The 13,261-nt window shown below is 55.7% G+C and overlaps 1 protein-coding gene across 22 annotated transcripts; it reads left to right on the top strand.

Moving 5' to 3' along the window:
• The first annotated feature begins 174 nt into the window (after positions 1-174).
• On the top strand, positions 175-12,818 carry DMKN (dermokine). 22 transcript variants are annotated; one of them, XM_082367775.1, is made up of 16 exons: positions 178-774; positions 1,045-1,236; positions 1,351-1,422; positions 1,895-1,969; positions 2,669-2,706; positions 3,400-3,433; positions 4,911-4,961; positions 5,106-5,153; positions 5,341-5,388; positions 8,006-8,062; positions 8,447-8,494; positions 10,320-10,361; positions 10,670-10,795; positions 11,775-11,798; positions 11,907-11,950; positions 12,511-12,818. In XM_082367775.1, coding segments are annotated over exons 1-16 (1,302 nt in total). In that variant the 5' UTR covers positions 178-372; the 3' UTR covers positions 12,512-12,818. The 22 variants fall into 22 exon arrangements, 21 of the variants coding, with proteins under 21 accessions (XP_082223900.1, XP_082223902.1, XP_082223903.1 ...); XR_014237590.1 differs by lacking the exon at positions 10,670-10,795 and adding an exon at positions 9,664-10,205 and having other exon boundaries at positions 179-774; positions 11,907-11,954; XM_082367779.1 differs by lacking the exon at positions 2,669-2,706 and adding an exon at positions 1,717-1,739 and having other exon boundaries at positions 179-774; positions 1,351-1,410; positions 11,907-11,954.
• The last annotated feature ends 443 nt before the right edge of the window (positions 12,819-13,261 follow it).

Raw genomic sequence — 13,261 nt, 5'->3', positions numbered from 1 at the left:
CCCATTTCCCCCTCCCTCCCTGATGCACGGGCTCCCTCTCTGTTTCGACACAGGCTCTCAGACTCACAATTACAGCTCATTACCCTATGGGTGGCTGGGCCTGAGTCACTGGGAGGAGGGACTCTGGGCTGCCCAGCCCTGCCGCTTTCTTCCAAGCTACAGTATAAGGAGTAGCGGCGGGGAGGAGGGCTCTGGGAAGACAGGGACACCTGGGAAAGGAGAGAGAAGGCTGCAGACCTAGAGGAAGGGAGAACGAGAAGTCAGAAGGAAGGAGAGAAGGGAGGAGGGCACGCAGACGCAGGGAAAGGGAAGGGGCAAGCGAGTAAACTTGGGTGGGAAGAAGACACTCAGGAGAGAAGGAACGAGGCAGAGATGAAGCTACAGGGGTCTCTGGCCTGCCTCCTGCTGGTCCTGTGCCTGGGCAGTGGGGAGGCTGGCCCACTGCTGAGTGGAGGGGAGAGCGCTGGAGCAGGGGTCATGGAGGCCACTGGACACGGGGTGGGAGAGGCCATTGGACAAGAAGTGGGAGAGGCCATCAAGCACGGAGTCGGGGAGGCCACTGGCGGAGGGGATGGAGGGGCAGCGGGTTCTGGAGTCAAGGAGGCCATGGGCCCCGGGGTGGGGGACGATCTCGCCCATGGGGTTGAAGATGCGGCCCATGTTCTTGGAAACACTGGGAGTGAGGCTGACAGACAGGCTGAGAACGTCATTCAGCGTGGAGTGGATGCTGCCCACAGCTCCCGGCAGGGGATGCCTGGTGGCAACGGCGCTTTGGTGAGTGGCTGGAAGCCGGGTGTGGAAATGGGAGGCTGTGGGCAGCTGGACTGAGAGTCCTGGGAAGCAGTTAATAGGAGAAATGGCTCCCTTATTGGTGGCTGTCTGGGCCGGTTTCCTTCCATGTTATGCATCCCTCCCCCACCACCCTGGGGTCTCTCTCCACCTGCTTCTCCCTGTGGCTCCTCTATCTGAGTTGCTCTGCCTGTCCTACCCCATCCCAGAGCGAGGCGGCCACACATACTCAGTGCAGCCGTGTTGTTCTTGCAGGGAGCACATGGCCAGCCTCCATCTGGAGGCCATGGCACCTCTGGCTCTCCAGGCAATCCTGGAGGTCCAGGGATTCCCTGGGACCACGTGTATTCTGGAGGCTCAGGTGGCAGCTTTGGGACCAACTCTCAGGGAGGCTCCCGGGGCCACGGAGGCCATGGAGGGGCATTCAACGTGGGGACCAACACTCAGGTAAAGTAATCACCCTGGCCCTGATGCCTGCCACCTCCCTCCCTTCAAGCCCACACTTTTGGTGCCTCCCCCGTGTCCTTCCCCATCCCATGCTCAGTCTCACCCTCCCTGCAGGCAGCTGTGGCCCAAACTCCTTATGGCTCAGGGAGAGGCAGCGACAAGCCAAATGCAGAGGTAAGAGGAAGAGTCTGGAGAAGAAGAGGTGTCTGGATGCGTGTGATAGAAAGTGGGAGAGACGAAGAGGAGAGAAAGACGGGCAGGGGAGGGGTTGAGGGAAGAGGCAGATCAGACAGGGGAGAGATGGGCGTGGGTAGGAGGCTTGGAAGAGTGAGATGGGCATGGAGGAGAGACGCGTTGGGAAAGAAAGCCAAGCCAAGGAAGCAGGAGAGCCTGGCCTGTGGGGATGGCTTTGACTGAAGTCTCAAACCTCACCCGTCCCCTTCCCTCTGCAATGCACCAACCGCCCGCCATCTGGCTCAGGTGGAAGCTCGAGCAACTCTGGGGTAAGAAGACAGGACAACCTGAGGCATTCTGCAGAAATTCTGCTCCCCTCAGACTGGGCGGGAAATATTCCTGAGCAAGGGAGGCCGGGGAGGGAGGAAAGCAATCTTGGTGTCCTCATCTTTAGACCTCACTCTGGTCTCTTCCTGACCCCCAGGGAAGCAGCAGCGGTGGTGGCAGCAGCAACAGCAGCAGTGGTGGCAGCAGCGGTGGCAGTTCTGGGCTCCACTGGGTAAGTTCGCCTTTGTTGAAGGCAGAGGTGGGGCCCCTGGTGGTCCCTGCTGAGGAAACCCACTCCGAGGTCTTCCTGAAAGCTGCCAGCCCCAGGGTAGGTGGCGTCACTGGGGTTGTCATCCTGGGCTCCCTCGGCTTCTCTTCCCCACCTTCCCAGCCTCACCAGGAAGTGTTGCTTACATGTGCCCTCTAACTTCCAGAAGAGGTGCCCTGCCTTCTGTGCTCACTCTAGCCCCTCGTCATCCACTCCGTGATGCCGGGGGTGCTCTGTCTCCTGTCTAACCTCTAGTTCTGCAGGCATGTCTACTTGGCAAATCGGACTAGAGCTGGGGTAGTGGATGGAGCAAGAGAGGTGGGCACAGGGAAACATGACACTTGTTTGGGAAGCTCCCAGGAGGATGGGGGCAGGACCGCACGTGGAAACTTAAGGACATTTACAGAGCTGAGGTGGAGACGCTAACAAATGCAGTGTCCCTACGTGAGGGGTGAGAGGGCCAGGAGGGGACCACTACCTGGCAGCCGGATTGGGATGGAACTCCCATCAGGGGGCCTGCAGAGAGGGGGCACAGCTGGCTTCCTTGGGGGTCTGGGAGAGGTCTCAGGCAAGAGGAGGGTCTCAGGCAAGAACAAGCCAAGTGTTAATTTACTGCTCCCTGTACTACCTGCTTTTCCCCCTGCACCTACAACCGACCCTTAGAAAACTCTAGAAATTTTGATCAAGGCGGCTACTCCCAGGTAAGGATTCTAGGGGTCCCTTCCCCTTTCTAGCTTCCAGGAGAGGGTGAGGGGTGAGGAGAGGCAGGAGGAGGGCCGAAGGAGCCCCAGGGTGCCAGGGTCACGGCTCTTATGAAGTTGGGCTCCAGTGGCTTTTCCACCCCTGGCATGAAGTGGAGGATGGAAGGCAACAGCTCAGAATCCCCCAGTTACCCCACATTTCCAAATACACGTGGCCACACCTACCCTTCTCTGTGCCCCGAATTACTTCCCTCCGTGACTGACCGGCTGAAGATGGCACAGTGTGGAGCTTGGGGAGGGCGTTAAAATATCATAATGCCTATTATGGGATGACTTCCTGTTTGGGGAACGATTTGGGCCCTTGCAAGCCCTTTGGAGACCCCACGTGGACTCTCGCTTTCCCTTGCTGGGATACAATACCAGCTTCTCCTCGGGTAGCAGGGCTGGAAGTGGTGGGAACAAACCCGAGGTGAGCGTCCGGCGAGCGCGTGCCTGTGCAGATCTGCCCCAACCGTGGGAAGGAAAAGAAGAGGCGCTGAGGGATGGGCAGGGAATGGGCTGACTGCCGCCGGGTCGGCGGACCCGCGGCCAGCCTCGGGGTTAAAATGCTGCAATCTGGGGGCTGGACTAGGTGTCTTCTTGGGAACTGAGAGTCTTCTCTTTCTCTCTCCCACCGTGCGACAATCCACGCAGTGAAGTCCACGTGTCCGGGGAATCTGGGGGTCAGGTGAGAGCCGAACTTGCAGTGACTGCAGTTCATTACGGCAGCTGTGCGCCCTCCTCAGTGCAACTCCGCTCCGCCCCGCTTCTAAGGCTAGCAATGGTCCCAACCCCCTCTCTGGGGAATTTACAATCTAGAGGGAAGAAACCAAACACATGCTCCTAAAAAGACTAACCAGCTCCGAAGTAATAATTAATTGCAGATCCTTACATGATATACCTCCCAGTTGGGGCTGTGAAAAATCGTATGAAAACCGATCCTTTTAGAAACATGATTGTTTCAAATGCCCTATATCCGGCCGGCAAGCAGTATTCGGTGACTTCTTTGAAGGAGTTTGGAAACAGTGTTTTGAGAGCGTACATTTCCCTCCTAGTTATTCTGGAAATCTGCCTCTCGGTCAACAACTGCTGCGCTGACAGAGGAAGTGTTGGCTAAGGCTCGCAGGAATCACCTAGAGGTCTTGTGAAAATGCAGATTCTGATTCAGCAGGGCTGGGGTGGGGCTGAGATTCTGGTTTCTAACAGGCCTCCTGGTGAGGTTGCCAGCCCATGCCCCAGGGGTGAGTGGGGCCCACAGGGCGAGGAGCACGCCCAACGGGGAGGAGGAGGCAGGCGCGGGGTGGGGGGGGGCGGTGGTGGAAGAGCTCCCTGGAAGAGCTCCTTGCATATCAGGGATACCAACCTTTCATGGGTAGACAGGTTTCAAGAAACCCTCTCCCAGTTTGTAATTCTATTTCTAGTTTTATACATACCGAAGTCTTCAATATATAGTGAGGTAGAAAAACAGACAAAAATGACAGAATAGTCAAGGGGATATTTTTTTAAACCATATTTAAGAAGGCAGGGTTGACAAGTGGAAAGGCAGTGAACTTTGGTTCAGAAGGTGGGGGTTCAAACGCCAGCTGTGTTACCTGTCATCTGTGTGTCTCCAGGCAAGTCGATTGACCTCTCTGAGCCCAGGCTCCCTCTTGGGTAAAATGGGGAGAGCAAAGCCTAACTTGTTCACCCGCCTCAGTTGCTGCAGAGCTTTCTGCATCGTAATCACATCAAGGTGGTTCAGAGTCCCAACACTGGAGTCTGACACGGAGACAGATGCTGAGAAAAGCTGTTGGACAGCTCTACGTTTCAGTTTCTCCGTCTGTAAAGTGGAGGCATCTCCACGTGGGAGAGTGGCGGGTGGAGGCGCAGTGCCCCGCGCACAGTGGGACTGCATATTGGCTACTAGCAGTGTTTGGGGGAGCAGGGCATGGGGGGGAGCAAGAATATGGATATGATTCAAGGGACTGGGTGGGGTTATTCTGCTGAGCAAGTAGCGAGTCAGTCCAGGAAGGCTTTCTGGAGGTGGGGCTCTTAGGTACTGTCTTGAGAAGAGGAGAAGGTGGCTTGACCAGAAGCGGAGAAGAGTGGGGCCAGGAGCGGGATGATAGGTGGCATGCACGACAGGATGTAAAGCGTTGACCATCAGTTCCCTTTTCCCCACCCAGGGGCAAGGGTCTAGCGGTGGAGGGGAAGCTGTCAATAGAACCAACACCTTGGTGAGTGAGGACATCACTCCTCCTCGGGCCGGGACCATGGTGTCAAGCAACGCCTGCCTCCCCCCGACACCCACATGTCCTGCCCCTGCCTCGTGCTCACAGCGTGGGTTCTTACTGTCATCCCATTTCTCATCGGTCCCTTAGAACTCTCAGACGTCTCCTGGGCTCTTCAACTTTGACGATTTCTGGATGGTGAGTTTGACAAGAGTGCTCTGTTCACTCTCCTTTGGAAAATCAAACCTTTGTCCCTTGGTCCCACAGGCTGAAGTCTTCTTTCTATAATGACTGTCAGCAGTGGCCCTTGACCTCTCGTGTCCTGGGGCCCTGAGCCAATTACATTATGACCCAATTTGGTCATTCTCCTTTTTTTTCTCTGCAGAATTTAAAATTCATGCTGGGTTTCAATAACTGGGACGCCATCAACAAGGTAAGAGCTGGAAGGCCGTTCATTCTCATCTTTGTGGGAGAAGGATATAGAGAAGAAAGCTAAACCCTTGCTTGGTGAGCCAGGGAGCAATGATGATGGTCACGAAGAGAGCATTCCAGCCAGTGCTTTAAAAAGAAAAGAGGAAAACAAGGAGGAAGGACAGCAGAGACCTGAAAAGAGAGGGAAAATTTGGAAACAGCTGGGAGTGGGGGACGAGGAGGGAATGGGCCTCTTTCCTGTCTCAACATGCAGACCTGAAGTGGTCTGAACCTCAGTTTCCCCTTCGACACCAGAAGGTTAAGGGGAGAGTCAGTAGGCCTAATCCTCAGGAACTAGAGAGGAAGCAGAGGCAGAGGTAGGGGATGGACCGAATCATCAGGTGAAGCTAAAAGACCACCTGAGGACTGATGCCAAGAGAGATGGGAAAAGGAGGCGAACACGCCGAGAGCCTGATGGTGCCATCAGTCTGGGCCCTGCGCATATGTAATCTTAGGAGATGCTTGGGGCCCAGAACCTGCTTCTCCTTCCTCCCCGCCCACCCCTTCCTCTTGCAGGGGAAGCCCTGGCCAGGCTGATTGGACACCAGAATAGCAGATGTACCTCCAGAGCAGAGGGCGTAGACTGGGAGGAGGGGTGAAGGACAAATGAACAATCCAAATACCAAAGGCAGAAGCTGCAATCTGCGGTCCACTGATTGTTTGATTCATTTTTAAAACACAATATGGCAGCACCGGGCCCCTCTTTCTACGGCCTACGAGAGCCTAGAGCCGAGAGGCAGCTTCTTCCTGCCGTGGAGACTTGCTCTCCGGTGGTCAGACTCCCACTGCCCTGCACAGTTCTTCTAGCCCCCCGCCTGGCTCCTGTGAGCAGTGTAGCTTCTGACCCTTCACGTAAAAGAAGGCAGACTAGGACCCCTGCCCTCCAGAACTTGTGAGGGAGGGGGTTGGTGGCAGGTGGGGAGGCAAAGGGACAGCCCTTAGGAATGTCACTTTCTGGCAATAAGGTGGGGAGTGAAAGACAGGAGACGCAGAAGCTCCCAGCTACAGCGGAGTCCTGTTTTGGATGAACGACATGAACCAATTAGACTGTTTTGTTCTGTTTCGTAGAGAACTGTCTCTGGTAGGGGTGAGACTCCTTACCACGGACCACGGGGCGAGCAGGCCCCTGAGCATGGGGCACTTAGGGTCTGATGGGAGCCCCAGGGCACACACAGATACTTCCCAGAGGGCCAGAGGACTGACAGCCAAACGTTTCTGCACACCCAGGGGGGCAGTAAGGGGCGTGCTTGCAGTCAGGCAGGATTCATTTGGGGTGGCTCGCCCGAGGATCGGGTCTCCTAGGAAAGGGGCAGGACAGAGGCGGGCAGAAAGGAGGATGGAGAGCCCCCAGCTCCTTCACGGCGGAGGGAGGGTTGACGAGGCAGCCGAGGACTTCAGCCAGGGTGAGGAGTAAGGCCGGGGGACCGCACGTTCCTGGCAAGTATGGGGGTGGGGTGGGTTTCAAGCCCAAGCTGGGCTCTCTGGATTTGCCCCGATGACAGCCGTGGGCCAAAAGGTCCCTGCAGATTTCCGGAGCAGGGTTCCAATCTACCCTTGCCTTGGGCCACTAGTCCCTGAATTCCTAGTCCTTGAGCTCCCCCTTAGAACTTATTTCTTTGCCCAGGACCAGAGGAGTTTTTGCACCCCATGACCTCCAGATGGATGGGGGCCTCCACCCATTCTCTTTTTTTAAAAATTTTAATTTACTTTTTATTTTTATTTTTGGCTGCGTTGAGTCTTCGTTGCTGCACGCAGGCTTTCTCTAGTTGTGGAGAGCGGGGGCTACTCTTCGTTGCGGTGCACAGGCTTCTCACTGCGGTAGCTTCTGTTGTTGCAGAGCACGGGCTTTAGGTGCACGGGCTTCAGTAGTTGTGGCATGCGGGCTCAGTAGTTGTGGCTCGTGGGCTCTAGAGCACAGGCTCAGTAGTTGTGGCGCACGGGTTTAGTTGCTCCACGGCGTGTGAGATCTTCCCGGACCAGGGCTCGAACCCATGTCCCCTGCATTGGCAGGCGGATTCTTAACCACTGTGCCACCAGGGAAGTCCCCCTGACCAGGGAAGCCCACCCCCCATTCTTAAAACACCACTATCTCCCCACTAATCTCAACCCTTGTCCTTGAAATAAATATTAGCTGTCCCACACTCCTGGTCTCTGCTCCTTTCTTACATCTCCACTGTTGTTCCAGGAGGGGTTAGGAAAGGGAGACTTCAGCCCTACAGCTTTGGGAGATGGGCTGGAGGTGGCGTGGCAGGTGAAAAGGTGGAAATGTCAGGGGCAGGTTCTGGTCCTGAGGTTTTGCTACAGCTGTGTTCTGCCTGAGGCTGGGGGGAAACGGAGCTGGAGAAGAATGGTGTCGTGTGCTGTGTATGTGACGGAGGGGTGGTTAGTGGCTCCAGAGACCTAGCTTCTCTCTCCTTGTTTCCAGAAACAGTTTTCTGGTGTCCCTAAAGACACCCAGCTCCCCCTGGACCTTAGTCACCGTGAATCCTGTAGGCTGAGGGATGGTGGTCACAGGAGCAGGGGCTGAGGTGAGCAAGGGTCAGACCCCCTGCTCAGCTGTTCCCCACTTTCATCCACAGGGCCAAGTCTCAAAGCCCAGCACTCGCATCCTCCTCTACTTCAGGAGACTCTGGGAGGTAGGAGAACTCTCCTTCTTGGAAGAACTGAGGCTCCTGGTCATCCTTCCCTTTCCCCTCCCTCCCTCCAGGCAGCTACCCCTCCCTCCAGGCAGCTACCCCTCCCTCCAGGCAGCTACCCCTCCCTCCAGCCTACCTGTCACAGAATTCCCCCTCTTCTCACCTTTGAGATAGGTAACCTCACCCAAGTCTTATCACCAATGTCATCAGAAATGCTAACACCCTCAGTCTCCTGTAGGCTTATCTTTATCTAACTCCAAACTACACCCAGCCGCCAAAGCCTGTTCTTGAACATGATCTTGATACTTTCCCAGCCAGCCGCCCCCCTCCACCCTTGGAATTCTCTTTCCTGGTGGCCCCGCTCATGTCTCCTTCTCCCTCCAGAACTTCAAACGCAACACTCCTTTCTTGAACTGGAAAGCAATTATTGAGGTAAGGGCAGCGGACCCCCTCATTTCAGAGTCGGGAAGCTCGGCTCTGAGGACACGGGGTTCTGGGCCCTGGGCAGTGGCTTGCAGATTCTGTTCCGGTTCCTCCCCCTCCCTGCTGAGGGGGGGGGGGTGCCTCCCTCCCTTCCCACTTTCCTCCCTTTGTGCAACGCCTCACGAGTGGAGGTGGGATGGGAGAGGGAAGCTGTGAGTCACTGAAGAAGGAGCAGGGTGGGCGGTTCTCCCTGGGATAAAAGCCGAGGTCGAGGGTTAGGGCCTCCACAGGCACAAGATCACGAAGCCAGCCACTGTCTCCGCCTGCTGGGCGTGGCCTGGCTTGGGGGAAGCCACAGCTGCGTGGGTACTGCAGGGTGAGCAGGTGGAGGGGACCATGTGGTGGGGAAGAGGGAGGGACCTGGGACTGGGGTCAACTCTCAGGGCTGGAAAGGGGTCACTAGGGAGGAAAGTTGAAGGGCGGCGGGAGGGCAGTATGCATGGGGGGAGGGGGGAGGGTCGTGGTCGAGTGCAGGCGGGTGCAGGGGGTCTGATTATCTGGGTTCTGGGAAAGATGGGCAGGGCCTTTGGGTCCTGTCAAAGGCCACACGTCCATTCCGCATGGCCAGTGGCCTTCGGGAATCGGGACCCTTGGGCACTGAGGCAAGGGCTGCCCACTCACTTGTCCATGTGGGCACGTGAGGCTGGACAGATGGGGCCACATCGTCTGATTTTTCAAGAAAAGCTAGAAATCTGGTTTTCAACTGTTTGCAACTAATTTAATTTAAACATGTGGACCAAGCAAAAAATGTCTGGAGGCCTGTGGTCTATCAGTTTGTGCCCACGGTGTAAGGCCTAATAGTGGGGTTAGAATTCAGGTATGGATAAGGCAGAGAGTTAAGCCAGACTTGGGAAGAACATTCTGACCCTGAGAGAGAGAGAGAGAGAGAGAGAGAGAGAGAGAGAGAGAGAGAGTGTATGTGTGTGTGTGTGTGTGTGTGTGTGTGTGTTTCTAGTAGAGAAGTGACAATGGCAGGAACTAAACTTCCCTCCTACTGAGGAGATTTTCCCCTTTGCCTCGATCGGCAGGGGAGGTGGCCTGTGTGTCTGCAGTGCTTCGTAAGGGGGCTCCATCTGCTTTCTTGTATTTCTCCCCTTCCTTTCTCTCCTTTGACTCAGAGCTAACCTAACGTACTTCACTTCGCCTCTATGGATAACAGACCATCCTTCCAAGGACCCTGTAGAGAACAGCATTTGGGAACAGGGATTAAAAGGTCTATGAGGGGAGCAGGGTTTGCTGCAGGCAGAAGGCAGGCTGGGGCTGAGGTGCCCAGCTCTGCCCCGGGAGCTTGTGCGGGTACCGCTCATTTGTTATTCTAGCTCCGGCTCCAGGTGCCTGGGTGGCGGAGGTGTTGCCAACCTGTTCTCTACCCTGGCTGCCCAATGCTGAGTATAGAAATCTGTCCTGTGTCTATCTGGGCCATCAGTTTCCTCCAGGACTTCTCTGTAGGCGGCACTTATCACAGACCACTGAGAAGGGGTGGGGTGGGCCGGGTGGGATGCTGGGGCTCTAAAGGGAGGGCAGAGCCTGGGCGGTGGGATGCTGGAGCCCTGAGAGTCCGGCAAGGCCTGAAGCACCACGGAGCCACCCTCACCCCGGCGCCCTCTCCCTTCGCATCTGTGCGTCATCGGACCAGAGGAGGGTAGGCGGTGCTGGTCAGGTGAGCCTCTCCCTCAGGATGCCCTGGAAGGTCCCTGGTTCCTCTCAGCCTTGCTCCCGGGTCTGGCCAATCTGCAATTCTCTCTCCTCATGCCCCGTTCTGTAATTTTCTCAGACTGGCACAGGATGCCAAGACGTGGAAGCTGTAACTTCTAAGGTAAGGTAACTGCCACCCGACCACCTGATTCAGACTTCACTTCTTTCGTTGGTCTCCTCGCCTCACCTCCCCAGGAACACTTGAGGAGCTGGGAGAGGTGGGGAGGGACGAGGGAGGCAGGGCCATCTGGGCTGGGACCATGAAGCGAGGTGAGGGCGTGGGCTCTCGCTGAAGGAGATTCTGTAGAAGAAAACACATGACACAAGGAGGGGAGGAGGCAGGGGCTTTGAGAAAGGTCCAGCCAGGGCCGGGATGTGGGAGCAAAATGCCTTCATCCCTTCTCTCCCGCCCCCTGCTTCCTTCCGCAGAACGACGATTATAACCAGCAGACACACCCTACTGCCACTGGGGGGCAGCACTCAGCCAAGATCCCCACTATGGGAAGGCTTGCAACCGCCCTGACTCCCACTGCATGGGGTCTGCCTGGGGGCGAGGTGGGTGAGGCTTTCACTGCCAAGGTCCTCTGGGTAGGCTAGCTGAGGCCGAATCCTGTTCACTTTGATAGTCATGTCTCCTCACCCCTGTGCAGGGGGACTTCAGCTCCCTGAGAGCAGTTTGGAAGAGAAGGGTAGAAGGTTCACACCCACTCACTCAGAAAAGGTTCTAGGGGAGCCGTGGGTACATTACCTGCCATGGAGAAAACTGGGACCCAAGATCCTCTCAATGAGGAATATAAGGCTCCAAAAAAAAAAAAAAAAAAAAAAAATCACATGACACACGGCAAAACAGACAGACAGGTTTCCTTTGTCTGCTTTCCACCTCTTTAACTGCTGACCTCTTGGGGAGAAGAGGCTAGCCCAGAAACTCTTGGTTGGTGGGAAAATAAATGCTTCCTTTCACAAAGGAAATAACAGGAAAAAAATTTGAGGATTTTGTTTTATTCGGGTGCAAAGAAAACAATCTGATAAATTCAGTAAATGAATGTGCTAAATACTAATTAGGCTGGTTAAAAACAAACAAACAAACAGGCAGTATTTCCCTCCATCTCTCAGAATAATAAAGCCCCTGCCCTTGGGGAGAGGATTTCTACTGAGAGATCAGAAACTAGCTGCTGACTGAAAGGAGGTGAAGATGTAGTTAACACTACCTGTGGGTATCCACTTCTGCCCATCGCTCATCGCTCATGGCCAATTTCTATCCCCCTAGCAGGCAGAGGGAGACCTACCTTTCCTCTTTTCACCCCCTTGGTCAGTGTGTGCTCAGGGACCATATTCAATATGATCTTAGGTAAAATGCACTCAGGGTGAGAAATCTGCTGTGGCTGAAGGACCACAGTCAGACCAAAGGACCTTTGGGGTGATCCTGGTCTGAGCCTGTCCCCGCCAGGGGCCCTTCCTGAGCCCTAAGGACATGGTCGAGTACAGACAGGACACTGAGGTCCTCACCTCACCTCCTCTGGTCTTCTCTTTACAGTGGGGAGTCACGATTTCTTCCTCGGTAAGTACTGGGGCACAGAAAATCCGGCTGGCGAGAGAAGGGGTGTGAGGCCAGAGGGTGTGCCGGGGACGGTGCTCTGTCCACTCAGACACTCTCTTTGTCCTGCAGGCTTCCCGGGCGCGACCTGACCTGCTGCAGTGGGTGAAGTTTTGGTAGGTGAGTGTCAGAGTGAGCAGTGCCAGGCTGCATCAGCCGGGAGCTGAGGCACAGTCGCCCGGGGGTGGGCGCGGGGAGGGAGGGCTGGGGGCTTGGCACTCCCTTTGCTCTGGGTGGACGCACTAAAGGTATTAAGGAGGAGGAGACCCCAGTGTAGGGTGTGGGGAAAGACTCAGGAGAAAATGACCTAGAGCACTCGGAACACCCTCTGAATGCTGGGTGGTGGCCTGACCGAGGCAGGGCCAGGTGGGGCCAGAGAACAGCAAGGCAGGCTGGGTTCAGGACCGGGAACAGCATAGGCATTGTCCGGGGGACGGGGTCGGGGGGACTAGAGTGAGGTGAGCCTTTCGGGTTTAAAGGTTCAGAGGCAGGAAGACGTGAGTCGCCGGTGGGGAAGAGGTAATATTTGCTTTAGGGAGTGAAAGTGAGGGGACCTCAGGTGACATAGGCGGGACACGAGGGAACTGTGGGCGCAGAAGCTGGGTGAGAGGATGCCTGGTTTCAGCAGCTCTAGGAGTGGCCGCGTTCTACCATTTTCTCCTTTCTTGTCTTCTAGAAAATCACTTCCAACCGCGACCGAAGCCCTGAAAACCATCAGTCATCAAGGGACCTGACTGTGCCCCTCCCCCAGCTCTTGGTCTGGGTGCTAACACCTGCTTTTTCTAGGTTGGGGACCTGTCTGTCTGTCCCTTGTTTCCTCCCACCCACGGTGGTGTCTCCTTGACCATCGGCCTCAGTGGATACGCCAGCCATTGCTTCACCTGCTCCATTTTGTGACCTGAAATCACCGTGACAGAAATTCAGGAGGCGCGTCCTACTTTAGAGTTTCTCTGTGGAAATAAAACATGAGTCTTGTTTCCCTAAGACTTGGGCAAATTTTATTCTTTGATACTACACTGGTGGCCTGGATCAGGGTGGAGGGAAGAGGGAGGTCCAGGGGCAGGTAACTCGCCTTCTTCCTGAGAGGGGTATACAGGATGCGCCGAGAGAGGGAAGACTGGGAGGTCCTGACGAGAAGCAGCTATCGGATCTCCCTGGGCCTGGGTTTCTCCATCTGTGAAAAATCATCTTTGCCCAATTTACACGTGACTAGCAAGCTTACTGCACTTGGAGCAGTCACGGACGTTCCACTGGCCTGAGAAAGCCACAGGGAAGCTACTGAAATCAGGAGGTGGGAGATAACGGGCTGTTCCAAGAGAGGAGACCCATCCTGGAGGGTCAGGGAGGGGCAGGAGGAAGAGCGCGGGGCCAGCAGAGAATACGCCTGAGCCTCGTGCACACACCACGGTATGGACGAGGGTGAGTCT

Source organism: Balaenoptera borealis (genome assembly GCF_965194805.1).
Source record: "Balaenoptera borealis genome assembly, chromosome: 19".
Classification (NCBI taxonomy): domain Eukaryota; kingdom Metazoa; phylum Chordata; class Mammalia; order Artiodactyla; family Balaenopteridae; genus Balaenoptera; species Balaenoptera borealis.
The sequence above is the reverse complement of the archived record's forward strand: the minus strand, read 5'-3'. Positions and strand labels throughout refer to the sequence as shown.